At 62.4% G+C, this 24,236-nt stretch overlaps 1 protein-coding gene and 1 long non-coding RNA gene across 8 annotated transcripts; one reads left to right on the forward strand and one right to left on the reverse strand.

Moving 5' to 3' along the window:
* Window positions 1-72: 72 nt before the first annotated feature.
* Window positions 73-22,499, reverse strand: SLC41A3 (solute carrier family 41 member 3). Of its 7 annotated transcripts, XM_055557283.1 has the most exons (12): window positions 21,438-21,529; window positions 18,252-18,295; window positions 13,936-14,178; window positions 8,527-8,634; window positions 7,683-7,754; window positions 5,609-5,753; window positions 5,035-5,181; window positions 4,686-4,830; window positions 4,150-4,229; window positions 2,947-3,081; window positions 1,794-1,942; window positions 73-1,225 (listed from the first exon to the last, which is right to left on the reverse strand). In XM_055557283.1, exons 4-12 carry the CDS (start codon window positions 8,611-8,613, stop codon window positions 1,016-1,018), a joined length of 1,170 nt encoding a protein of 389 aa, XP_055413258.1. In that variant the 5' UTR covers window positions 8,614-8,634; window positions 13,936-14,178; window positions 18,252-18,295; window positions 21,438-21,529; the 3' UTR covers window positions 73-1,015. The 7 variants fall into 7 exon arrangements, with proteins under 7 accessions (XP_055413258.1, XP_055413255.1, XP_055413253.1 ...); XM_055557280.1 differs by lacking the exons at window positions 13,936-14,178; window positions 21,438-21,529 and adding an exon at window positions 22,248-22,499 and having other exon boundaries at window positions 18,252-18,504; XM_055557278.1 differs by lacking the exon at window positions 13,936-14,178 and having other exon boundaries at window positions 21,438-21,763.
* Window positions 8,091-9,095, forward strand: LOC129634875 (uncharacterized). The gene is made up of 2 exons (XR_008705965.1): window positions 8,091-8,596; window positions 8,842-9,095. It is a non-coding gene; the product is annotated as an uncharacterized LOC129634875 (long non-coding RNA).
* Window positions 22,500-24,236: the final 1,737 nt, after the last annotated feature.

Here is a 24,236-nt window from a genome sequence, read left to right on the forward strand (position 1 = left end):
GAGGACACGGGCAGCCCCCCAGGCCCCGCTGCAGCCCCCACACCGGCCGAGTGTCGAGTTAAACTCACAGAGTGAGCTTTCTTAGTTTTTATTTGGGTGTCGGTACCTCGTGGCAGCCGACAGCGGTTTGCGAGGCTGTCCTCTGAGCACTGGGGCGCGTGCCGGGCCCTGGCCCTGGCCTGCTCAGGTGTGCACACGTGCGTGTGCTGGCTCTCAGTGCGCGGCCCGCCCTGCGAGAGGACGCGAGCTGTGACCGTGCGCGAGTTACTGCCCGCTGGGGGCCTGGGCGCGGGCCCGGAGCTGGTCCCTGTGCCTCTGCAGGTGGTGTCGTTCAGACGTTGGTGGTTCTCACTCTGCTTTCTGTTTGTGTCCTGAGGTGGGGGCCTCGGCCTGTGGGAATGACCCCGCTTTCCACGGTGACCTCCAGTGTCCTGCGGGGGTGGGGGGCTGCATCCTCACTGTAGGTGGATCTCAGCTGCCTCACCAGCACCTCGGCTCCCCGCTTGTCCAGAGTGCCCTGGACACACAGCCTCTGGGCCAGGGCTGGACCTTTGTCCCCCGAGGTGCTCAGGACCGGCTTCCGTTTCCTAGGCACTGAGGTCCCTGCTGCTGTTGGGCCCAGCTCCTCGTGCGAGTGAATAAAAGTTTTTGTAGCCGAGCCAGAAGCCAGGCGTTCTTTCTCTCAATTGCAGCTCTCGCGTCCTCTCCTCGCCGTGGTGTGGGCCCGATTCCCTCCCCTTGGGGTGGGCCTGTGGTCCGGTCTCACCTTTACCCTCCTCTGGGGGGTTTAAATCTAAGCACAGGTTTCTGCTGATGACCACAGATGCTGGGAGCAGAAAGGGGAGCAGGCCCGTCCCCAGAAGAGCGGGGAGGACGGCCCTGCAGGCTGAGGGTCCTGCCCCCCGCGCGCCCCGCCCCCGGCACGTGTGTGCAGGACAGAGACCGCCCCGCCCCGGGGTCCGGCCAGAGGAGCCACATCAGGTCTATGGGCGCGAGGGAGGGGGCTCCTGGGCCCCTAGGAGGGTCCAGGTGCTGGGTCCAGGGGGCCGCTTGGCCGCACCCCAGTCCGCAGCAGCCCGTGGGCGAGGAAGCAAAGTGCCAGCAGGCCAGTGCCCAGCAGGTCGCCGAGCCCTGTGAGGTACGGGATGCAGTGGTCGTCCGGGTCCAGGGCCCGCCGCCACGCCAGCCGGACCGCCACGTCAGCCAGGTGCAGCAGGACGGTCACCTGCGGGGGAACAGGCAGGGTGACGGCCGTGCGGGAGGGGCCACAGGCCTCTGGGTGGGCGTGCAGGGGAGCGTGGCGCCCCGGGCCCTGTGCCAGCCCTGGCTCCCCTCAGCCCAAGGCGCGTCTCAGCCTGGAGCCTCAGGCTAGCTCTACCTCTCAGGCTCGCTGGGAGCCTGTGTGGAGGCGCCCTGCGCGCGGTCAGGCCTCAGGCCCTGAAGCCGCTTGTCCAGGCCGTCCTGCCCCGGCGCCACCCTAGACGGCCTCCCGGGCTCCCTGCCTGCCCTTTGGGGTCAAAACCATGCCAACACACCCTCATGGGGCCACCCCCAGGGCCTGGGCAAGTGGGCTGCCAGCAGAAGCCCACACACACTTGTAGGAGCCCCTGGCCAGCCCTGCCCATCGCGGGACCCACCCTCTGCCACTGTGCTGACCCTGCTGGGGAGGAGCAAGCAGTGCCTCTGGACACGGCGCCTGGGCCGGACCAGCTGACCGAACCTCCGGGAGGCGGGGGCTACGTCCCGCTTGTCCAGGGACCCCTCCCAGGGTGGGGCACGGTGCCCATCCTTACCTGGACCAGGCCCGCCAGCAGGTACAGGAGCACAAAGGTCCTCTCGCTCGGGACCGACTGGCTCTCCAGCAGGGAGACGATGGAGAAGAAGGCCAGGTGGCCGGGCACCACGAGCACCAGCAGGACGCGGGCCGACGTGGCGTTGATTTCTGCGGGAGGCAGGGCCGTGGCTGAGGGGTGGCTGCAGAGGCCCGGGCGGGAGCCTGCAGCACAGTGGCCACGCGCACTTCCCGCCGCACGTGTCACGGAGCTGCTGCGTGTCCTCCGCACGGGCGCGGCCAGCACTCCCGGGAGCCGGCGTTGGAGCAAGACAGCAGCAAGCAGGCCGACCAGGAGGCGGCGCGACCCCCTGTGAGGGGGAGGTGGACGCGGCGGCTTCCGGAGGCCACCGTGCGCATGCGCTGGGACCAAGGCCGGGGCCGCCTCGGCACGGTCCTCAGCAGCTGTGCGCGCGGCTCTGAGGCTGCGAGAGACATGCTTTCCTGCCAAGACTGCAGGCTGTAGAGCCAGCCCGTAATGTGAGGGTCGTGTCGGGCAGAAAGGGGCCTCAGTGAGGGCCAGGCTCCATCTGCGCTGAGTTAACGCGGCGCCTCATCAGCTGGGTGGGGAGGGCAGCACAGTCGCGCGGACGCAACCATGAAACACCCTGGAGAGGCTGCGCCAGACCTCTCCACGGTGACAAACCGTATGAGGCCTTATGTATAGGCCTTATTTAACCGTATGATTGTTAAAAAGGATCTTTAAAACAAAAAAAAAACTTACAAAGGGAAAAGATAGGTGTTACTATCGGCAGATGGCGTACAAACTCAGGAAAATGCGCTGAAAACTAAGAGTTACACACATTTCCCCCCAAAGCTCTGTGCTGTGCCCTGACCCCAGGGGTGGAGCCACAGGTGACGAGGTCACGGGGTGACCCCCCAAGGGCGACCCCCACCCCGGGGAGTGCTGGTCCCTGCAGAGGCGTTGGGAGGGCGTCTGCGCACGGGGGGCCAGTCAGACAGGGCGGGGCCGACGGCCCACCCAGGGGCCTGGACGGCGTGCCTGGGGTGCAGGGGCCTCCCCTGTGCTGGGGGTCGGGCCTGGTGACACAGACTCCAGTGATGCCCTCCTTGAAAGAGACGACCACGTGGTCCCTGGAAGGCCCGGGACCCACCTGAGCTGCAGAACGTGGAGCAGGGGCTGGGCCAGCACTTTTTCATCCAGAGGGGCAGGACCCCGGGCGTGCCCCACAGGTGAAGATGCGTGGAGATGCGGCTGGTCTGAATGGCCACCAGGTTGCCACCAACACCTGCAAGGCAGCCCGGTTTCCCCTCCTTGACGTCTGTCTCGGAGCTTGTCCCTTAAGTTCAGCTTCTCCAGGAAGCCGATGCAGCACTTGATTTCCTCTCTTTCCCTCACACTTAACCACACGCCTCGTCTGGCTGCAGACCAGGCGGCCGGGACCTCGCGAGGGAGGCATGCAGGCAGCAGCAGGGTCCCCTGGACAGGGCGCCTCTGAGCGAAGGGGGCGTGACCAGCAACCTCGGGGTTCAGTGGCTGATGCCCGGGTGCAGGGGTGGGGACGGAGGGAGGGAGGGGTGGTCTCAGGGAGCCGCTGGAGGAAGGATCCAGACCGCAGGCACGTCTGAGGTAACATCAGGGCCAGAAGGAGAGGACAAGGGGCGGGGCGGGGCAGGGTGCACGCTGCTGAACTGGGCTTGAGGGGCTCCTGGCATTGCCGGGAGCTGAGCGTGCCGGGGCCAGAGGCCACTGGGCTCCTGCGGCCGCAGGTCGGGGTTGGCCCCCAGCCACGGTCCCTCCCCTATTCTGTCGCCCCAGCCCTGGAGGACCCCTCCCCGGGCCTCCCAGGGTGGAGGCCCACTGCCTGGGCTGCTCCGGAGGACTCCGAGGACGGCAAAGGCGCCTTCAGATGGAGCCCGCGTGCGCTGGCTGCGCCCCTCACTGCTCCCCACTGCCCAGCTGTCTCCCTGTGGGGCCCAGTGCTTGGCCCCCTGCAGATGCTGAGCGGGGACTCGGGGGCCTCCAGGATGTGAGCTGGTACATCGCGGCCTCACTGCGCAAGAAGACAGGAACCTGGGCTTTTAATTGTAAATGTCTGAAAATGTTTCAGTGCCGTCAGTGAATCTAAAAGGGAAGCCACGTGGGGCCACAGGTGCCAGCAGGTGGGTCCGGGTGACGGCTAGCAGGCATGGGCTCAGCCCTGGCCCCGGTGCTCCGAGGGCAGCGGTGCCCCAGGGGAGCCCCTGAGGACCGCAGCCTGGCCTCCCAGCTGCGTTCAGGGCCGAACCCGAAGCCCCGTGGTCACTGTTCTCCCAGCCCCTGGCCCCGAAGCCCCAGTGATGGCCACAGCACCTACCACACATGATGGGAGCAAAGACTGCCATGCCTCTGAACTGCGGCTGGGACAGGGTCTTGTTCAAGATGAGCCCCCCGAGGCTGCGGGCAGACGGCAGACGGTTAGCGGCACGGGCGCCCCCCACCCTCAGCACACAGGCTGCCCCGTCACCCCCAACCCCGCCTCTCCCGCACCCTCTGGACCCCTGTGTGCATTTCCACCTGCGTCCCGAGTCCCGCCTGTCCAGGGCACCCAAGGAAGATGTCACCCCCTAAGAACACCCCGGACCCACCCCAGGCGCCCGAGCGGGCCTGGATGTGCTGACTCCCCAGAGACGCTGCCAGGGCTTGGCCTGCGACCCCGCCACCTCACAGAGACCCCACGGCCTCCGCTCCCCTCCCCGCGAATCAGCCAGGAACGCACGTCAGAGGAGCGGGGCGCCCGGGGCGCGGACTCCTCCGCCCTGAGGGGCCCACCGGCGGCCATGCAAGGGGACGGCGCCCACAGAGCCGCGGTCTTGGGGCCCGGCCCGGGGCGACGGACAGAGGAAGGCGCACCTGCTGACGAGCATCGCCAGGACGATGGGGAACCAGCCGAACTTGAGAATCCTCACGACGGGCGGGTTCTGCTTGGCGATGAGGACGCAGGCGGGGGTGAGTGCCGCAAAGCCGACGCAGACCAGCGGCGTCAGGTACTGGCTGTCTGCGGGGGAGCGGGGCGGAGCTGGGGTGGGCCCCGCCCCGGCCCGCGGGCGGCTCACGGCTCTGCCCCCACCTCCCCGGAGCCGGGCGGCTGCAGCCTGCACTCTGCCCCTACTCCTGACCGCGGCCAGCGCTGACCTCGGCACCTCGGGTGCCTGCTCCCACCACCCACTCAGCCGGCCGGGGCTTCAGGCCTCGGGCGCACCTCTGTGTCTGTAGAAGAAACTGCTGACCACAGCCAGCAGGGAGAGCGTGATGAGGTCGCCCAGGCTGGCCGCGATGGGCGTGGCGATGTTGTCCGGGTTGACCCCCAACTTCCGCGCGCCGACCACGATGCAGACCATCAGCGTCCCTGCGGGCGGGGACGGTGAGCGGGTGGAGGCTGCCCAGGACCTCACTGCGCCCGCCCAGCCATTCCTCCGCAGGGTCAGGCCCTCCAGGCTGCGACTCTGCCTTGTAGCTCCTGCGCTTGACACCGGAGCAGCCCCAACGCGGACGGCCCTGAAGCGCCAGGCAGGTGGTTCCGGGGCTCCAAAGCCCTGGGGACCTTGGGCCTCGGGGAAGACCCAAACGCAGGTCCTGGGAGGTGCCGCGGCCTCGAGGGAGGGGTCTTGAGCCCACAGCCACGGTCCCCGCCCCTCCCTCTAGGGGCCGCCTGCACTGCGGCCCCGCCCCAGACCCCAGACCCCGCCCAGGCCCAAGATGTGCGGGTCCAGGTCACGGTGGGCGTGAAGACCGAGGTGCACCCCATCCCCTGCAGGACCCCGAGGGCCACTCACCCAGGGCGCAGGCCGCCAGGGAGGCGGTGAGGACGCTGCTGCCGCACAGCACCTGGGCCTCCACCACATCCAGCCGCTGGCCCGAGGCCAGGCCCAGCAGCAGGGCCGCCACGGCCGCCAGGAGCCCCACCACGGCAGCCTGCACCTAAGGGCGGGGACCAGGCTGAGGCAGGCCCTTCCCTCGCCCGGGAGTGGCGACCAGCACCCACCTCAGCCCCATGCCCGGCCCTCCGCCCTGACCTTCCCCAGCGTCCTGTGTTTATCCTGGGTCAGCTCCCCTCTCGCGGGTCTAACCTCCAGCAGCACCCCCATCCCCTGGGGCCCCAGGACACGCCCTGGCTCGTACACAGAATTCCAGCCAGCATTCCAGGATGGCACCCGACAGCTCGTTTTACAGTCAAGTGTCACCAAAACGAGTACGTGTGCCAGGACAGCCATGACAGTTTTGAGAAAGAAGATGGAGTGGCATCTCATTTTGTCATTTTCATTGTGAGTATGTGTGTTAAAGCTACAGGAATGAAACCTGGGTGGCTTGGCAGAAAACAGACCAACAGGTCGGCAGGACAGAGCAGGGTCTGGGGAATGACTCGTGAGTACATGACCGTTCGCTGTGATAAAAGGCGCATTCCCATCAGGATGGAGTAAACAGGGTAAGAGAAACCGCACATTTGCTTGGGGAAAGGATACGACTCTGACTCTCGTCATTCACACACATGTACCTGAACAGGAAAACCTAAGCTGAGACATAAAAAAATGGAATAGTACGTTTCAGCTTTTGGATTAGGGAAGGCCTCCTCCTTCCTATAACATGCCAAATCTATAAAGAAAACTACGGATAAAATGTATATAAAGTGCCAAGTATGACTTGTGTGACAAGAGACGGCACCAAAGAAGGACCGGGACAGACTGGGAGAAACCACGTCCCTCACGCAACTGGTGAAAGGCCCCTACCACGGACTTCCTGCGGGCCCAGGGGTGGGTGCACGCCACGCTCCTGATGCGGGGCCGGGGAGCTAGAGCCATGTCATGCCACAACGAACAGCTTGTGCAGCCCAGTAATTGTTTTAAAAAAGATCCGCATCCAGAACTTGTTGAGACGTCTCATTGAGACGGAACCATGAGTCTGTCTCACAAGTCAAAACCAACCATCACGGTAAAAGGGGAATCTGATAGGGTGATGCCCAAGCAATAGGACAGGTGACTCACGGAAAGGAATTGCGTGCGGCTAAGAAACAACAATCGGATCCCCTCTGTGATCCTCCCGGGAAACGTCTAGAGCTGCAGACGGTTCTCACCCTGTGAACTTGCGGGAGTTCTCTTCAGAGCACCCAGTGCAGTGAAATGTCTGCTACAGAAGCCTGGGAGTGCAGGCCGCCCCCGCCCCGCCGCCCGGGGTGATGGGTGTGTGAGGCTGGGCCAGGCTGGGTGGGTCTGCACAGGCCCCGCAGAGCCGGCCCCCAGCGGCTGCACATCTGTCCTGCCAGTGACGTTCCAGGTGGTACCATTGTCAAAATGCCAGTTGTCAAGAATTTTAAATGTGATTCTATATTTTTGTGATAGGATATGCTGAAGTTATCCAAAAAGCTTAATTATGCAGTGAACAGCATCCTTTATGCTTTGATGTTAAGCTTTTTAGAAAAACAGGAGGCAGGATTGCATCCACGCTGTGCTGGGACCGCGTGCCCACCTAGGGCCTGCCTGGAGCAGGAGCAGATGGGATGCTGGTTACAGAGGATTCAGGAGGAAACAGCAAAGCAGAGCCAGTGAGCGTCACCGAGGCAACTGCGACCCAGACCCTGAGCCGGGGACCCAGGCTGAGCCCCGGCCATGGAGCTCCCCGTGCACGGGGCAGGCAGCCTGTGGGTAAGCGGCGGCCTCGCCTGCAGGCCCGCGGTCCTGCTCCAGGTTCCGCGTGTGGCCACAGGCTGCCCCAGCCGGAGGAACTGGACACAGACGCGTCCTGTCCAGAGGCACGCAAGCCAGGCCCGGCCAGAGACTGCGACCCCTCCACGAGGAAGACGCACGGGTTTGCAGTGACGAGCGTGGAGCGTTCAGGGGCCAAGGGGAGGCTCACCTGCACGAGGGCCAGGTTGCTGCTCACCACCCTGTACTGCTCCCGGGGGTCATCGATCTGCCCGGTGTTGGCCTGGACGGGGAGAGGAGCCGACCTGAGTCCCCTGGGCGTGGCCGAAGGGGTGCCCCCTCCCTGGAGGCCCCGGCAGGTCAGCGGGGGCCCCCTCACTGCCGCCAGAGCAGATGGTCCTGCCAGCTGTCAGAGGGCAACTTGGGCAGAGGGGTGGGGACGCGGGCCCCTGGAGACCAGGAGCCTCTCGCCCCGACCTGGGCCAAGCGTCCTGCTCAGGAGATGTACCCAAGCCCCTCTTCTCTTGTGATAAAAAATTCAGGTCAGAGACGCGCTCCCTCCTTGAGAAGCCGTCGCCGCTCCCAATGTCACGGCCTCTGCGGGCCAAATTCAATACAAGAAAAGGTTCAAAGAAACTGCATCTCTTGGTTCCTGTGTACTGAGCTCAGTTACTGAACGCTGACTTCTCACTCCTTGTCTGTTCTTTTCCCAGTAAACACTCCAGGTTGAGAAAGGATTGACCTTAACCGTCTTTCTCCTTCCTCAGACTGGAACACAGGCAAGACCTTTCAGGCTTTTATTTTCAAATAAATTGAGGCTTTAGAGTTCCAGAGTTCGTGAGAGCCCCCCAAACCCCCATCGCCCGGCCTCCCCGACTCATGGCTCACAGGCCGCAGGTCAGCCCCCGGCTTCGTGACTGCGTGTCTGCACCGCCCAGCTTCCCATCTCCGTCCGGACCCTAGACATGGGCGTGGCTGCCGAGCGACCTCCACGACCACCCCGGACCCCACTGGGTGTTCAGAGCTTGGCCCCTCGGGCAGGCAGGGTTGCTCACCGCGGTGGAGAGCCTCGAGGCCAGCGTCATCTCCAGGTTGCCCTTCAGGCCCACCAGGGGCGGCACCAAGGTCAGCAGGTCCTTCATCTCCGTGAACACGGGCCAGTGCTGCGGGGACGGGCCGGGCTCAGTCCAAGCTTGCGGACCGCGTGTCCCTGCCCCAGGGCCCACCCCTCGGGCACCCCCTCTCCCCACGTGGCTCCAGGGCCTCAGACTGTGCCCCGCAGCCCCGCTGAGGGCTGCTGGCCCTCCTGTGGGACTTTTACTGTGTTTTTCTGGAAGGTGCCGCATCTATTGAAGGCTTATTTCCCGTAGACTGTCGCTTCAGCACCGGGGAGTCACCTGCTCCAGACCCGAGTCCGTGCTGTGACGGCGGAGCCCTTGCTTCTCGGCCCTCCCCTCGCTGTGTCTACGTCCTGGGGACAGAGTTTAGCTCTTCGTTCCTGCTCTGTAACCACAGTCTGACGGACGTCCGCTCTCAGCCTAACTGGGCTCAGCCTGCCTGTCACCGCCCCCTTCCCGACCTTCTCCAAGATTACAGTCGAAGGGACTTGTTTCCTCCCCCAGGCAGGAAAGCTGTGAAGTCTAATAACTACCTCTCTTCCTCGAGACGGGCGCAGGTGTCTCAGCCCCCGTGAAAGTCCCCACCCCCACCCGCCCTGCGGGGACTTGCCCTGTCCACCTGGGGCCGCAGCGCCCCCAGGCTGTGACCTTCCACCCCGACCCCCCTCCTGCTGGGGATCTGTCCTCCCAAGCCCACCCCCCACCCCACAGGGGGAGCAGGAGCTGAGCTGTTGGCTGCGACCCATCCTCCCCTCAGGGGTCACCTGGACCGGGAGGTGGACACGGCCAAGGAGGGTCGGGAAGTGGGGTATAGACACGTCTGGACAGGTGACCTCCGGGGGCTGTGCAGGGACAAAGCCAGCGACGCCAGGCGCCAGCAGGATGGAAGGCCAGGGCCCCGGGCGCCCGGGTCCAGGGGAGGGGCTGGCTCGGAGCTGCCTGGCCTGCAGACCCCCAGGGGGACCCTGGAGGCTCGGGGGTCTGCTGTCCAACCCCAGGGCACCTGCCCCCTGGCCTGACACCTGCCCCGGCCGTAGACGTCCCCTGGGCCCCTGTCCCCCCAGGTTCCACACCTCCAGCCCCCAGCCACCCTGTGGCCTTCAGCCACACGTCCGGGTCACGTGGGCCTGAAAACTGGCAGGACGAGTCACTCAGCCCTGATGACGCCTCCCTGCGTGCGGTTCCAGTCCTGCACACACACACGCTCACGTCCCATGGACACACACAGGAATGGGCAGGCGGGCGGGGAACCCGGGCTGTGAGCTCTCAACCCAGCTGGCTCACCAAACTGCGTGCTCCTTGCAGTCGCCTCCCTCCCGTGCTGGTCCCCGTGAAGCAACATGTGTGTGTTTTAGAACAAAGAGCCAGGATGGAGTCAAGAAGGCTTCGCCCTCAGCGTCTGCATCCTGGCGCCCTGGCCCGCTCCCCTCTGTCCACACGCAGGGTCCCTCACCTGGAGTGTCCGCTGATGCTCACGCCCCCCAGAAACACCACCCTGAGGCCCAGCAACGCACCCGCCAAGTCTCCCACCCGCCGCCTCCCTCCCCACCTCCCCGCTGCCCTGTGTCTGCAGGGGGCCCATCAGCCAGGACACAGACACCAGGACGGTGGGGAGGCCTCCGTCTGCTCAGGGTTCAACCAGATACGCTGGAGGAACCGACCACAAGTGGCCTCGTCCACCTGCCCAGCACGTGGCTCACCCCGATCTGAGAAGAGCAGACACTGTCCTTGGGGTTCCCGGTGCCCACGTGCGCAGTAAGCCCCAGGGAGGTCTGGGAGGGGCCACAGGATGGGCAGCAAGGGGCCCACAGGGGTGTGGCCAGGGCTTAACCTCGTTTTCGTGGGGAGAAACGCCGACTCCCCACTTGGGTGGAAACAGTCTTGGGACGATACCAGCTGACACTCCAGCCCCTCACAGGCCTCAGTCCCCAGACCCCCAAACGGGCTCCGGGCCCCAGATGGCGCAGGTGATCCTGGCCCCGGCCCATCACACGGCCACCTGGGGGCCGTCCATGGGGCCGGCTGTCAGGCCTGAGGCCGGGCGTGCGTGGCTCCAGGCAGCACAGGCCTGCACGTCCCAGGGCTGAGCCAGGCACACCCCCCACCACGCGGGCTTCCCCCTGGAAGCCCCAAGGCTGCAGCCGGGGGCGGAGGTGAGCAGGGAGTGCGGAGCGAGGGAGCCCTCACACACCGTGTCTGCCAAGCGGGGCGGGCGGAGAGGCTGTGATCGCCAGGGCCGCTGGCCCTCCTGAGGGCTTGTGTTCTGGGCCTCCTCCTGGACGGGACCCCAGAGAGTCGGGAGGGGTGTCCTGCCATCCAGCCGGGCTCTTCCAGCGTCCACAGGAGGGTGACCTGGGAGGGTGACCTGGGGGGCAGCTCCAGGGAAAAGCAGGAGGTGGGGACCCCGCTCCAGCTGGCAGCAGTGGAGCAAGGCACCATCCAGCGGGCACCGTGCACTGGGCTGGGCAGTGGGGATGTCCCGAGAGCCTCGCTCAGAGCCGGGGCCCCCAGCGGGGACGTCAGATGCGCCTCCAGCCCAGGGAGATGGGACGACTCCTGATGTCCCCTTGGCTGACTGGGTGTCAACCCCAGTCGCGTCTGCACACAACGCAGTGTCATGCACACGCCACCCCCCCAAGGTGAGAGGTGACCCCCACCCTGCATCCCCACCCTACATCCTCACGGACGTGCCCAGTGTCTCCATGACACACACTCCCTGCCTCTGTGACCCAAAGGGGGCTCCTGGAGCTGACCTGGAACGCATAGAACCCCCAGCCTCTCAGCAAACACTCCTGATGAAGACCCCAGCTCCACATGCCCTGTCCCACCTGGACCCCTGCCGTGCTCAGCACCCCGCCCCCCTGCCCCGAGAGGCCCCCCGGCACCCTCGGGCCACCAGGCTAGCCCCACAACCCTGCCCAGCTCACAGGCAGAGATGCTGAGGCAGGGACGCCTGACCCCCCTCGAGAGGGGACAGAGGCAGGATTTGAGCCCCCGGCCCCGCGTCCAAGCACTTCCAGTTCCCAGGCTGTGAGTCCCTGCAGGCCGACTGTGCAAGGGCGTCAGGAACTCTGGACCTCAGGTGCCCACATCCCCAGGAGGACCCGCGTGCCCGCCCCCAAGCCTGGTCCCCCCGCCTGGCCCTGGGCCTGTCCTGCGGGGTCTGACGCCTGGCACCCCCCGTACGCACCTGCACGCGGTTCATCAGCAGCCCGGCTGCCACCACACCCAGGCCGGACAGCAGCACCGGCACCAGGACCTGGCCCACGATGCTGGCAGCGGGCTCGGGGGGCGCCCCCCGGGGCCAGCGGGCAAGCTTGCAGCGCACGCCTCGCAGCCTCCCGCCCTGGAAGCAGAGCTCCAGGCTCAGCCGGGTGACCACCATGGCCAGGCTGGGACAGCCTCCCTGCCCGGAGCGCCCACACCAGGCTGTGTCTCCCAAGGGGTCCACGCGGGTGGAGCTGCCGGCCTCGGGGGCGGTCCTTACCACCCCTCGGCCAAACCCGGAGTGAACAAGTGGGGAACAAAGGCGGCGCCTCAGCCTGGGGCCGCTCCTGCCATGCACCTCCGCGGGCCAGGCTCTCCCCGCTACAGGGGCCGCCGTGTCCACGACAGCCTCCCCCAGCTGGCCGCCCACACAGATACTCCCTGTCCCCCCGGAGCGACCTTGATGGCAGCCAGCTGCCCGGCCCACGCTGGCCGGGGCTGCACCAGGGAGCTGGGCCACGTGAGGCCAGCCTGGCTGAGAGTGTGCGGGACCCGCCCCCCAGGCAGCTCTGAGCCCCTGAGGCCTGTCACCCCTCAAGATCCAGAGGCCGCATCCCACGGCCACTCAAGCCCGGTGTCCGGGGCTCACGGCCACAGTGAGGCTGCACTCACAGAAGGAACGCGGCCCTGCTCTCCCGAGGGACGGAGACCCGGAAGGGGCTTCCAGGGCCCAGGCTCGCCGGACGTGGTCAGACCAGCCCCGACCCCGACCCTGAGGGCAAGGGGGTCCTGACATGCAGAGAATGAGGGTCCGCTGTGCCTCCCACAGGGGCCGGGGCAGCATCCAGGCCTGGAGGCAGGCTCAGCAGGGTCAAGGCCACAGGGCACAGAGCCTGGACCTGCCCACGGCAGGCCTGATGTTGGCCAGAGGAGTCCCCGGGGCCAGCCAGGCCCACGCCATGGAAAGGGGAGTGGAATCGTGACCGCGACGAGGACAGGATGCTGTGCACTGCGACTTGCAGGGGGAACAGTCCGCCGTGACCCCGGCGACGCCTCGCACCCTTCACATGCACACAGGCCACAGCCCGTCCATTACCAGACCCTCAAGACGTCCCCAGGAAGCCCGCCAAGAAAGCACGGCCTCCAAAGGCCCTGAGATGGCTTGGCCCACAGCCACCCCCAGGGAGCAGCCCAGGGGGACCAACCCTGATCCAAGTTTGGCACCCCCCGACCCCTGTGACCGCCTCTGAGATGAGGGTCAGCGTGTCCACATGGGCAGGGGGCTGAGAGTGCGGCACGTTTCTAAGGACAGCGGGGCAGGGGCTGAGTGTGAGGCCACTGTGTTCAAGACAGACCCCTTTCGGCAGGCCCTGTCTGGACACTGGCCGCCCCAGTCCCCAGGCCGGCAGCTGGACCGGGCCCCCCGCAGCCACTAGTGACCACCTTGCGGCCCTAGCACCTCCTGTGATCTCTTTCTAGTTCTGTCCATGGCCCAGCATCGTGATCCACCTGTAATCATGCACCGTGGGCCTCTGAGCCACTCCCATCAGGACGGAAGATGAGGAAAAACAGCCCTTTGCGTGTTTCGTACAGGAAGAGGCCCCCAAGGGAGCACATTATACATCATTACAACAACGTTTCTCATTTTTGTTCAAAAAATAATGAGAAATGAACACACACACACAAGCGGTGAACAGTTCAGAAGGCTATACACCAAGGCTAAACGTGGGTGTGCCTTGGGGGTGGGACCCTGAGTGACCTTATTTCAAAACTTCCTGCGCATCTACCGTGGCTGCTGGCTTCTAGGAACCATCAAACGCACTCCACTAAACACAAATGAAAGGAGACGTTGTGTGCGGGGAGCTATTCCTTTCCCGGGCGGCCTGGGAACAAGACGTGTCCTAACCCAGGAAACCAGGAATGTGATTCCAGCAGGAGCTCAGCTGGACTCCGGGCGGTGCTGGGCAGCAGGAGGAATCTGGGTGACCTTGAAGGGTCCTGCCTTCCTTGGGCCTCTGACTGCCGCCCCAGCCCCCCAGGAGGGTCTCAGTCCCCTCTGTTCAGAACCTCCCAGGAACGGGAGCCCAGCCCCCGAGGGCCCAGAGCCATCATGTCAGAACCACCCCGCCCCTGACTCACCAGCGAGGGCGATCGTCTCGGGCTCCTCAGTGGGGACCGCCTTTTCCCGGGAGCACAGCCTCCCCACAGCCTCCCGTCCTGAAGGTCACCTTGAGCCCGGGCTGGTTCTGAGCAAACTGGTCACTCTTAAAGGCCTGAATACCCCCAGCCCGTGCGGACCCAGTGGTCAAGGCAGTCACGTTTTCAGTAACCAACAGGAAGGTGGTCTTCATTTCTGCTTCCGCCGTGGCCAGCCTGGCCCACCTGTGAACTCGCGGGACCGAAGCCTCCAGCATGCCGGCGGCCTGCCCCCTCGTCCGAGGCCTCCCCCCTGGCCCCCCACCCAAGGCCACCCAGCCACCCCCACAAGGCTGCCGCCACCCAGCTCCACCCCCTTGTTCCCCCGGAGCCCAGGGGCCCCGCCTGGACCCCGACCAGCCTGTGGCATCAGACGGGCCAGTCACCCCTCGGGGGAGCCGGGCACACGCACCTACAAGCCTGCCCCCCAGGCAGCTCAGACTCCTGAGCTCAGCTCTCACAGGCAGGACCCTCCCAGGCTTGGGGAGTGTGGCTGAGAAACAAAGACCTCCTCCTCTGCCCAGGGTGAGGGGGCGGCCACCCCCGGGACGCCCCGACCCTGACCCAGCTGCTTTCCGCTGACTGACCAGATCCCAACATGGTGAAGGCCCTGGGATGGAGCCCTGGGACAGAGGCCAGCTGAGTGGCCACCCTCCCTCTGAGAGCTTGGTGTGGCCTGTTCTTAGTCCTGGACAAAAACAGACAGCCTCACCGTGGACGATGACAACCCTGCAGCTGGCATCCCATCCGAGGGCCCACAACCAGCACCCGGGACTGGGGAGACGCTGAGCCCCCAGACGACAAACCCTAAGTGTGCCTGCTGCTGGGGGTGCGGTGTCCACGCTCTGCCCAGTGCCCAGCTCAACAGCCTCTCGGGGCCTTGCCCTTCACTTCTGAAGGTCAGCCCGCATCTCCCGGGGGGCCTGCCACCACCTCTGGCGTCACCACCAGCCAGCGATGGGAAGATGCCGGTCCTCGGACGTGTTGTCAGCTGGCGGTGACGCCACTGTCCGCCCGCGCAGTTGCCCTGCCCTGGAAACCGCATTCTGGGAGACGCCAAGTTTCCTTCTGACCCTGCCCACATGAGCTCGGGTTTCCTGGGACCTGCCGCGGCTGAGACCGCCCTGAAACAGCGGCGGGAGCCGGGTGCTTGCGGGCGATCCAGGGCCTGGAGTCTACCCATGAGGTGGCAGAGAAGGCACAGTGACGGGAAGCCTGGGGAGACCTGTAGCAACCCAGTTGGGCGCCTGAGACGGGCCAGAGGAACACGACAGGGGTCTCAAAGTTTCTCTGTGGAGCTATGGTTCTGGGGTAGGTTCTTACACATGAGCACGGCACTACAACCCAGGTGGTCTGAGACCTGCGGCTCCAAGTACAACTTATAAACTGGCGTGTGTGCAAGGGATTTATATCTGTGTGTGTGAACATACAGATATGCATCCACGCGTGTGCAAATACACATGTGTACGTGATCTGCACACCTGTGCGTGTACCTGCTCGATGATAATATATTGGTATGAACATGCAATGAAATAGGCTTTTTGAAAATCTCTGGGATACAGAATAAGACTGCAGGGCAGGCGAAGAGGCTGGCGGCAGGGCGTGGGGAGGAGGTATTTTGCAGGGGAGGCCTTGGGGGGCGCTTCGGGGCATGGATGCCCCCTGGTGCTGACTCACCACTGATGCAAGAAGCGTGTGGGGCTGGAGGGCACCAGGTCATGGAAGGAAGGAGAGGGCAGAGGGTCTGGAGCTGAGTCAGCCGGGGGCAGAGACTCTGGCATCATAGCAGCTCTGGTGGGGCCTGACGAGTTCCACGAGGAGTCTGGGGGGCAGCCGGCTGCCATGGGGACCTGGACAGGGCCTGGAAGGGCCACTGAGACCCCCGTGGTGGGGAGAGCAGGTAGTGGAGGGAAGTGGGGGACATGCAGGATGGACAGTGGGGACTGTGGCCCCGGAGAAGGCAGTGACCAATCACTGTGGCCACGAGGGAACATGGGTCCATCATCAAGAAGGGTTGCCAAGGTTTCAAGAGCAAAGAGGGGTCTGAATCTTTACGCGGCACCTCCTGATTTTTAAGTGTTGGTTTAAAAAATGTTTGTATGTGAGAGTTGGACTATAAAGAAAGCTGAGCGCCAAAGAATTGATGCTTTTGAACTGTGGTGTTGGAGAAGACTCTTGAGAGTCCCCTGGACTGCAAGGAGATCCAACCAGTCCATCCTAAAGGAGATCAGTGCTGAATATTCTTTGGAAGGACTGATGCTGAAGCTGAAGCTCCAATACTTTGGCCACCTGATGCGAAGAGCTGACTCATTTGAAAATACCCTAATGCTGGGAAAGATTGAGGGCAGGAGGAGAAGGGGACAACAGAGGATGAGATGGCTGGATGGCATCACCGACTTAATGGGCATGAGTTTGAGTAAAGTCTGGGAGTTGGTGATGGACAGGGAGGCCTGAAGTGGTGCGGTTCATGGGGTCGCAAAGAGTCGGACAAGACTGAGCAACTGAACTGAACTAAAAAAGTTTAAAGCACCAGCCTTACCGGCTAAGTGGCAGACTAGGACTCAAACCCCGACTGGATCCAAATCAGTGAAAGGCAGGCCCAGGTTCCCTGGTCATGGGACCCTGCCACAAACAGGAGGCAGGGGCCAGCCCGCCCCATCTGGCCACCCATCCCAGATGGTCTCTGTTCTCAGCTCCTTCCAATCAGCAGGAATGACCTGGCTGCTAACGGCTTCAGGGATCCTTGGGAACCAGGCCCTCCCAGGGAGAGACTGCACTGATGCAGGAACGGGGCTCTGACAGTCAGAGAATGAGAGAGGGGTGGCGCGCTGGCTACTTTGTCGTCTGGTTCCTAACTGTACGGTGGTCTGTTAGGGTAGAAACCGAGGGCCCTGCCTCCCCTCAAAGACTGACGACAAGAGACGGCAGCCCTCAGGGAGTGATAATCAGAACAGGAGTGGACACTTGACGGCAGGGTCAATTCTGAGAGATTCCACTGGGAAGAGGAGAGGGTGGGATGATTTGAGAGCAAAACACCAAAGCACGCACAGTGCTACACGCAAAACGAAACCAGCGAGAGGCGACGCGCAGAGCAGGCCCCCGAAGCTGGTGCTGTGACGCCCTCCAGGGTGGGGGCGAGGGAGGCGGGGGCACAGGGTGGAGGGGACACGGGTACGTGCTATGACGCCCTCCAGGGTGGGGGCGAGGGAGGCGGGGGCTCAGGGCGCAGGGGACACGGGTACGTTCTGTGACAACCTCCAGGGTGGGGGCGAGGGAGGCGGGGGCTCAGGGCGGAGGGGACACGGGTACGTGCTGTGACGCCCTCCAGGGTGGCGGCGAGGGAGGCAGGGGCTCAGGGCGGAGGGGACACGGGTACGTGCTGTGACGCCCTCCAGGGTGGGGGCGAGGGAGGCGGGGGCACAGGGTGGAGGGGACACGGGTACGTGCTATGACGCCCTCCAGGGTGGGGGCGAGGGAGGCGGGGGGCTCAGGGCGGAGGGGACACGGGAACGTGCTGTGTGTGCTCAGTTGCTCAGTCGTGTCTGAGTCTTTGCGACCCCATGGCTGTAGCCCACCAGGCTCCTCTGTCCATGGGGATTTCCCAGGCAAGGCTACTGGAGTGGGTTGCCATGCCCTCCTCCAGGGGATCTTCCCAACCCAGGGATTGAATCCAGGTCTCTCACGTTGCAGGCGGATTCTTTACCAGCTGAGCAACCGGAGAAGCCTGGACACATGCATACCTATGGCTGATTCACATCAATATATGGCAAAACCCATCACAACACTCTAAAGTGATCATCCTCTAATTAAATACATTAATTTTTAAAAGAATTGGGGAGACTAATAATGGGTTGACAAACAAGTCTCTTGTTTTTCAAGAGCATGTATACAAAGCATTGACACCAAAGGCCACCCTCCCCTCTATGCATAGAGTCTTGCTTGAACATGAAACAGAGCTGAGAGAGAAAGAGCCGGCACTCTGATACCATTTAAGCACCTGGATCATGCCATGCCTGAAATCCAACCCCTCAGCTATTCCAATTATATGAGCTAATGATTGTCTTTTAAAGCATACCCTGGGTCAAAGTTCATCTCTGTCGTCAGTAACTGAAAGAGTCCTGCCCAAATGATAGAGAAGTGGTGTGCGAGAGCAGAAGGCTCCACCCCCTGACCGCAAGCTGGATCCTGCGCAGCGCCTCCTCTCCAGGAGGGCGCTGGACAGCTCCTCACCCCCAACACCCCCATCTGTCCCCTCCTACCTGGAAATAGTGCAGAAGGATGCCTGCTCCAGACAGCCCCAGGCCTGCAAACAGGAAGGGCAGGGTCACCTGGCTGCCGATGGACCAGGCGGTCTCCCTGCTGAGCTCGGGCCCCGGGGGCGTGGGGGCCGCCCTCGGGCTGTCGGGGCCGCTCCCTGCGCCGAGGGCCTGCAGCAGCCCCAGCTCCTCCGGCCGACGCTGGCGGGTCTCCATGGCGGCCACAGGAGCACAGCTGGGCCCTGACAGCCTCAACCTGGGGGCACAAGCGACAGACGCAAAGGTTGGAGAGAATGAGTAAGTCAACAAGCCTGTGGCTGACCAAGAAAGACAGACTCAGGTATTTAGGAGGGAACATTACTTCCAAACTTAAAAATTTTTAAATAATTATGAGGGAATTGTAGGTATGCTGACAAATTAGAAAACCTAGATGAAATGCACAAATTCCTAGAAACATACAGACTAACTAAAACAAAACTTTTAATGTAGAAGACCTGTAACAGTAGACTGAATTAGTCATGAAAATACTCTCATAAAGAAAATTCCAAGATCAGACGACTTCAGTGGTGAATATCAAGCACGCAGGCTGAAAAGGAAGTAGTGTAACTACGTCCATGTAGAAATGGCATGTGCTGTACACAGAAAACCCTGAGGAATACGTATACACACGCACACATACATGCACACATATGTATACACACATGCACACACACAACTATTACAGCTGATAAACAAGCACATTAAGGTCGTAGGATACAAAATCGTTAGAAAAAAGTTGTCTTATTCCTATACACTAGCAACAAACAATCCAAAAATTAAGAAAACAGTTGCATCTGCAATAGCATCAAAAAGCATAAACTACTTAAGAACACATTTCACAAAAGAAGTGTAAAACTTGGACCCTGGAAACTGGAAAATACTGTTGAAAGAAAATGTTATAAACCCAGCAAATGGAAAGATATTCCATGTTCACAGGTCAGAAGACTTAATATTTGCTAAGAGGGCAATATTTTTCAACTGATCTACAGATTCAGGGCAATCCCTGTTCAAATTTGGCCTATTAAGGTGAAAATGACATGATGATCCCAGACTTTATGTGGAAAGGCAAGGGACCCAGAACCGTAAACAGCCTTGGAGGAAAGTGTTCAGAGTTAGAGAACACGCACTTGAGTTCAAGACTGAACCATGAACTAGAGTGAACAAGGCCAGACGACAGTAGGGTAAGACTAGAAATAAGGTCAGTGAGACACAACTGAGGATCCTGGAGAAAGCCACACACCTACGGTCAGCTGATTTTCAACAAGGAGGCCCGCGCTATTCAATGTGCAAACAAAAGTCTTTTCAACAGCCCCACGGTGCTGAGACACCACGTGCATAGGAATGAGTCTAGATCCTTACCTCAGATCATACACAAAAACTAACTCAGAATGGGTCAGAGACCTAACCTAAGAGCTAAAACCATGAAACAGAAGAAAACATAGGTGAGAACACAGGGACCTTGGATTAGGCTCTGGTTTCTTAGATGTGACATCTAAAGTACAAGAAACCAAAGAAAAATTAAGTAGAATGGGGCTTCATCAAGATGTCAGAGTTTGATATTTCAGAGAACTCAATCAAGAAAGCGAAAAGACCACTCGCAAAATGAGAGAGGATATTTGCCAATCATATATCTGATTAGGGTCTGGTTTCCAGAATACAAAAAGAGCAGAACTCAACAATAAACCCAACTTAACTCTGGCATAGGAGTTGAATTCCCCAAAGAAGATTACACAGCAGCCACAAGCAAGCACATTAAAAGACGCTCAGCACTAGCTGTTTGGAAAATGCAGAACAAAACTACAAGAAGATGCCACTGAGGGTGGCATTTTCAAGGGTGTTCCATGTTGATAAAGAAGTCAGCACGCCATTCCTTTTTAAGGCTGAGTAACATCCCATCGTGTGGCTGGATCACAAATCGCTTAGCCCCTCGTTCCGGCTGTTGGGGCTAATGCGGCCCTGAACATTCTCGGGCAAGTCTCTGTGTGGACAGGGGCTCTGTCCTCCTGAACTGGACATTTCAAAGGGAGATTTTAGGTGATTTTACATCTCAGCAGAAAGTATATATGAATCACTTACGAATTAAGGTCAAGGAGCAGAACGCCCCCAGCCTCCCCAAACCCCGAGCCCCTCTCTGAAACACCAGCTCCCCACCAGCGCCCACACCTCCGTGCCCTGCCCTTAGCTCCCCCAGCACTAACATCAGGTCTGGGACCGGATCACTCACTGGTGCTCGTCCACAGCAGGGGGGCAGGGCCACTCCTGACCACTCACTGGGCGCGAGATACTGGACCCAGTAGCTGCCTTCCCACCCTGCTGGCCTTTGCTTCAGGGAGCCCTGGAACCCGGGGCCCGGAATCCCAGCTCCTCCTCCCCACACACGCGTGTCCTCGGAAGAGTCACATTTCTGTGCTTCCACAGGGTGGCGAAGAGGTAAGGGAATAAGATGACCTGCATCGCAGGACACGTGGCCTGCCCGCACACGGCACAAGCTCTCGGAGGCTCTGCGGTTTCAGGTCAGCGCTCTTTATTCCGGTCTCAGGGGAGCGCCTGGGGGCCCTTAAAGGCCGGCGGCGCCGGACCCACCCGGGCGCTTTCAGATCCGCGGCGGGGGAGGGGCGCGGGTCTCAGAGCTGCCCGAACGACAGCGCCCCTCTCCCGCTGCGAGCCGGGGGATGCTCTCCTCCCCTGGCCGGGTCCCGCGGACCGAACCTGCAGCCCCCAGCCCTGCCTCTTCCGCGAGCGCGCTGCTCCACCCTCCCCGGGCCTGGACCCGCGTGCTGCCCACTTCGTGCACCCCGCCCAGGGCCTCAGACTCCCCTGCTGACCGCTCCGTGCACCCCGCCCCGGGCTCAGCTGGCGCAGCGCCGCACTCACCGGATGCCCTCGGCGGCGGCGGGAAGCGGCTCGTCAGGAGGAGCAGCGCGGCCGCCGGGGCCACCGAGAAGGCGGGACGGCGACAGTCTACCCAAGCCCGCCCAGGACCTAGAGTCCCCGCCCCCGGACCTGAGTCCCCGCCCCCACCACGCCCCGCCCAGGACCCAGAGTCCCCGCCCCCGGACCCGGAGTCCCCGCCCCCGCCCCGCCCAGGACTCGGAGTCCCCGCCCCTGAACCTGAGTTCCCACTCCCGAACCGGAGCCCTGCCCCTGAACCTGAGCCCCCGCCCCAGTCCAGGGTTCCTCTGGTCCGGTGCCGCCCCGCAGGCCTAGCGGACCAGGACTCGGGCGGGGGCTGGGGGAGGATCGGGCCCCGGGGCGGGAGCTGGGGGAGGGCCGGGCCGCAGAGCGCCTTCCCCCTCCTCGAGCGGTGACGCCGGGTCCTCGGGACTCTGGCGCCGAGACCCGCCCAGCGCGGGGGTGGGGAGGGGCTCGGCCGGGGCGGACGCGGGGAGCCGGTCGACCCGGGGGAGGGACGTAAGGGCCCGCCTGTCCCCGCCGGCTCGTCCCGGAAGCGCTCGGGAGGCCTGGGCATGCGCTTCACTGCGCCCTTTTTCCCCCTCTGAATCCCGCCCCCGCACACATTTTTGTTTTTCCTCCTGCAGTCATTTTAAAGCATCCAGCAGACGTGTTACACCTGTACATCAATTCAGTCCAGTCGCTCAGTCGTGTCCAACTCTGCGACCCCATGGACCGCAGCACGACGGGCCTCCCTGTCCATCACCAACTCCCGGAGTTTACCCAAACTCATGTCCAAGTCGGTGATGCCATCCAACCTCTGTCGTCCCCTTCTCCTCCCGCCTTCAATCTTTCCCAGCATCACCTGTACATACTTAAGTCTTTAGTGGATAAGGCCAGACATTCCCATAAAACCAGCATCATATTGACAAAGTTGACAACACCCAGCGGTTCAGTTTTCCCCCATGGACTCAAAACTGTCTTTTGACCATTGGCTTGTTCTGGCCAAGGTGGGAGGAAGGGTGAGAGACGCCCCCCGCCTCAGGGGGGGTGTCAGGCGCCACTCACCTGCAGGGCTTCCTGGGAGCATGCTCAGGGTGGAGCCAGAACGGGGCTACCCTCTGCAGGGAGGGGAAGGGTGCAGCCCGGCCCCAGAGTGACTCCCTCAGGGACTTGAGTTTCGGACCTGCTCGCAAGGGAAGCCCACCTGCCCTTCGGTGCCGCTGCTCAACGGACCCCCGGAGCGTACGGCTGCCCCGCCTCCTTAAGGCTCAGCGGACCCGGGAGTGTCCGGCGCTCGTCCTCAGCCTTCCTAGCTCCTTGGAGGCGTCTTGGCCACGTCCCTGTGCTATATTAAGGAGGATATTTTTGCCTCTCGCACTATGAATTCCCCAGGGGACTCTGTGGGTTCATCCTCTGGTTCCCACCTCCAGAAAAGACCTGGCAATGAGAGTATCTGGGAGGTGGTCCCAGGAATCCCTATAGGACAGTGCAGGTTGGGCAGGCAGGGGAGGCAGCCGTGGGCCCCCGGAGCTCAGCCCTGTCCTGCTGGGATGCTGGGGGCCTCAGAGTACCCCCACCCCAGGCCCTGCACAGCTCCCATCCTGCCCATCCCTAAGTGAGGGCTGGTGTTTACTGGACTGCAGTGCCCTGGACCTTCAGGCCAGGCAGGTAGGTGGCTGCCCCCTGGCAGAGAGCCCTCCTGGGAATCCCCGAAGGTCCCATGGGCCGGCCGCAGAGGTGCAGATGGCATGGTGTGTGCTTTCCGGACGTCACCGCTGACCTCCAGGGCCCCCCTGTGAGCTGATGAAGAAACTCGGAAAGAGTCACTGCACTCGCCCAAGCCCACGCCTGGAGAGGCAGAGGCAGGTCGGACCGCTGTCTCCACCGGCCAGCTCTGTGGACAAATTCAGGACCTAGGTGAGCAAATGCAGGACCACCCTCTGGTCACCCAGGGTCTAGCTGAGAGGTGACTGCTCCGTGGGTTACCTGGCTTTGGTATTCAATTCATATCACATGTATATATGAATCAGTAAAATTCTCAGAAATGAAATTTGTTCTCTGATGACCCTGAAAACACGTCAAGGCCCTCGCATTTCCCACCTCCACCCATGAGGAGACAGGCCTGCTCTCCAAAGCATCCCGCGGTGCTGGCTCCAAGGTGGGGGTGGTCAGAGGTGGGGGACCCCTGCCCCTGCCATAAGGCTTCCCAGGGCAGGCAGGCAGGGGGTTTTCTCCACCCTACAGGCCAATTCCCAAGCAGGAGGACTTACCTGCCAGCAGTAACAGGGACTCAGGTGTGGCTGAACTGCGGGTTCCTCCTCGAGCTGGGGTGTCAGGAGCGATGGTCCAGCTCCCAGGACCCAACCTGGGGAGCTGCGGAGGGAGCAGCTGCCGGGAAGATGCCCCAGGGCCCTGGACCTGAAGGATCGAGGTGACAGGGCCGCCACCAAAAATAGTCTCACAGGTCTGGCTGACTTCATGTTGCAGAGAGGCTGGCAAAGGAGGAGACCTGGGGTCAGTGAGAGCCTGTCCCCTGGCGCTGCCCCAAAGGCAGCGCCCTGGTGTGGAGGTTGGCAGGGTGTTAAAAAGATGAACGCCAAGTGGGCTTGTCATACATCGTCAGTGTCAGGATCTGTGACAGTGTGATTTATTAGTAAGACACACACTTGGTTTTTGTCTGCGGTTCCCAGCAAAGAGCTCCTTAAACCCTTGGAATTCCTTTTGGTGAGCGGGATGAAGGTGTTTTTTGTCCTGCAGATGAGGTGACTCTGGGAAATCTTACCCAAGAGGAGGGGCCACCGGCTGCCAGGGGAGCCACCGTGTGACCAGAGCTCAGAACCAGGGTCCCAGCCCCTGGCCTTCGGGGAGGGGAGGGGCTGGAGGTGTGACCAGTCGCCAGAGGCAAGTCAGTTATGCCCAGGAAGGAATCCTCCAGGGAAGCCCCAAAGGAGGGGCCCAGAGAGCCTCCGCAGGGGGGAGACTTCGAGAGAAGGGGGGGGCCTGGGGAAGGTGTGGGAGCTTGGAATCCTCCCACCTGCCACTGTGTCTCTTCCA

This window comes from Bubalus kerabau, chromosome 20 (assembly GCF_029407905.1).
Source record: "Bubalus kerabau isolate K-KA32 ecotype Philippines breed swamp buffalo chromosome 20, PCC_UOA_SB_1v2, whole genome shotgun sequence".
NCBI lineage: Eukaryota > Metazoa > Chordata > Mammalia > Artiodactyla > Bovidae > Bubalus > Bubalus kerabau.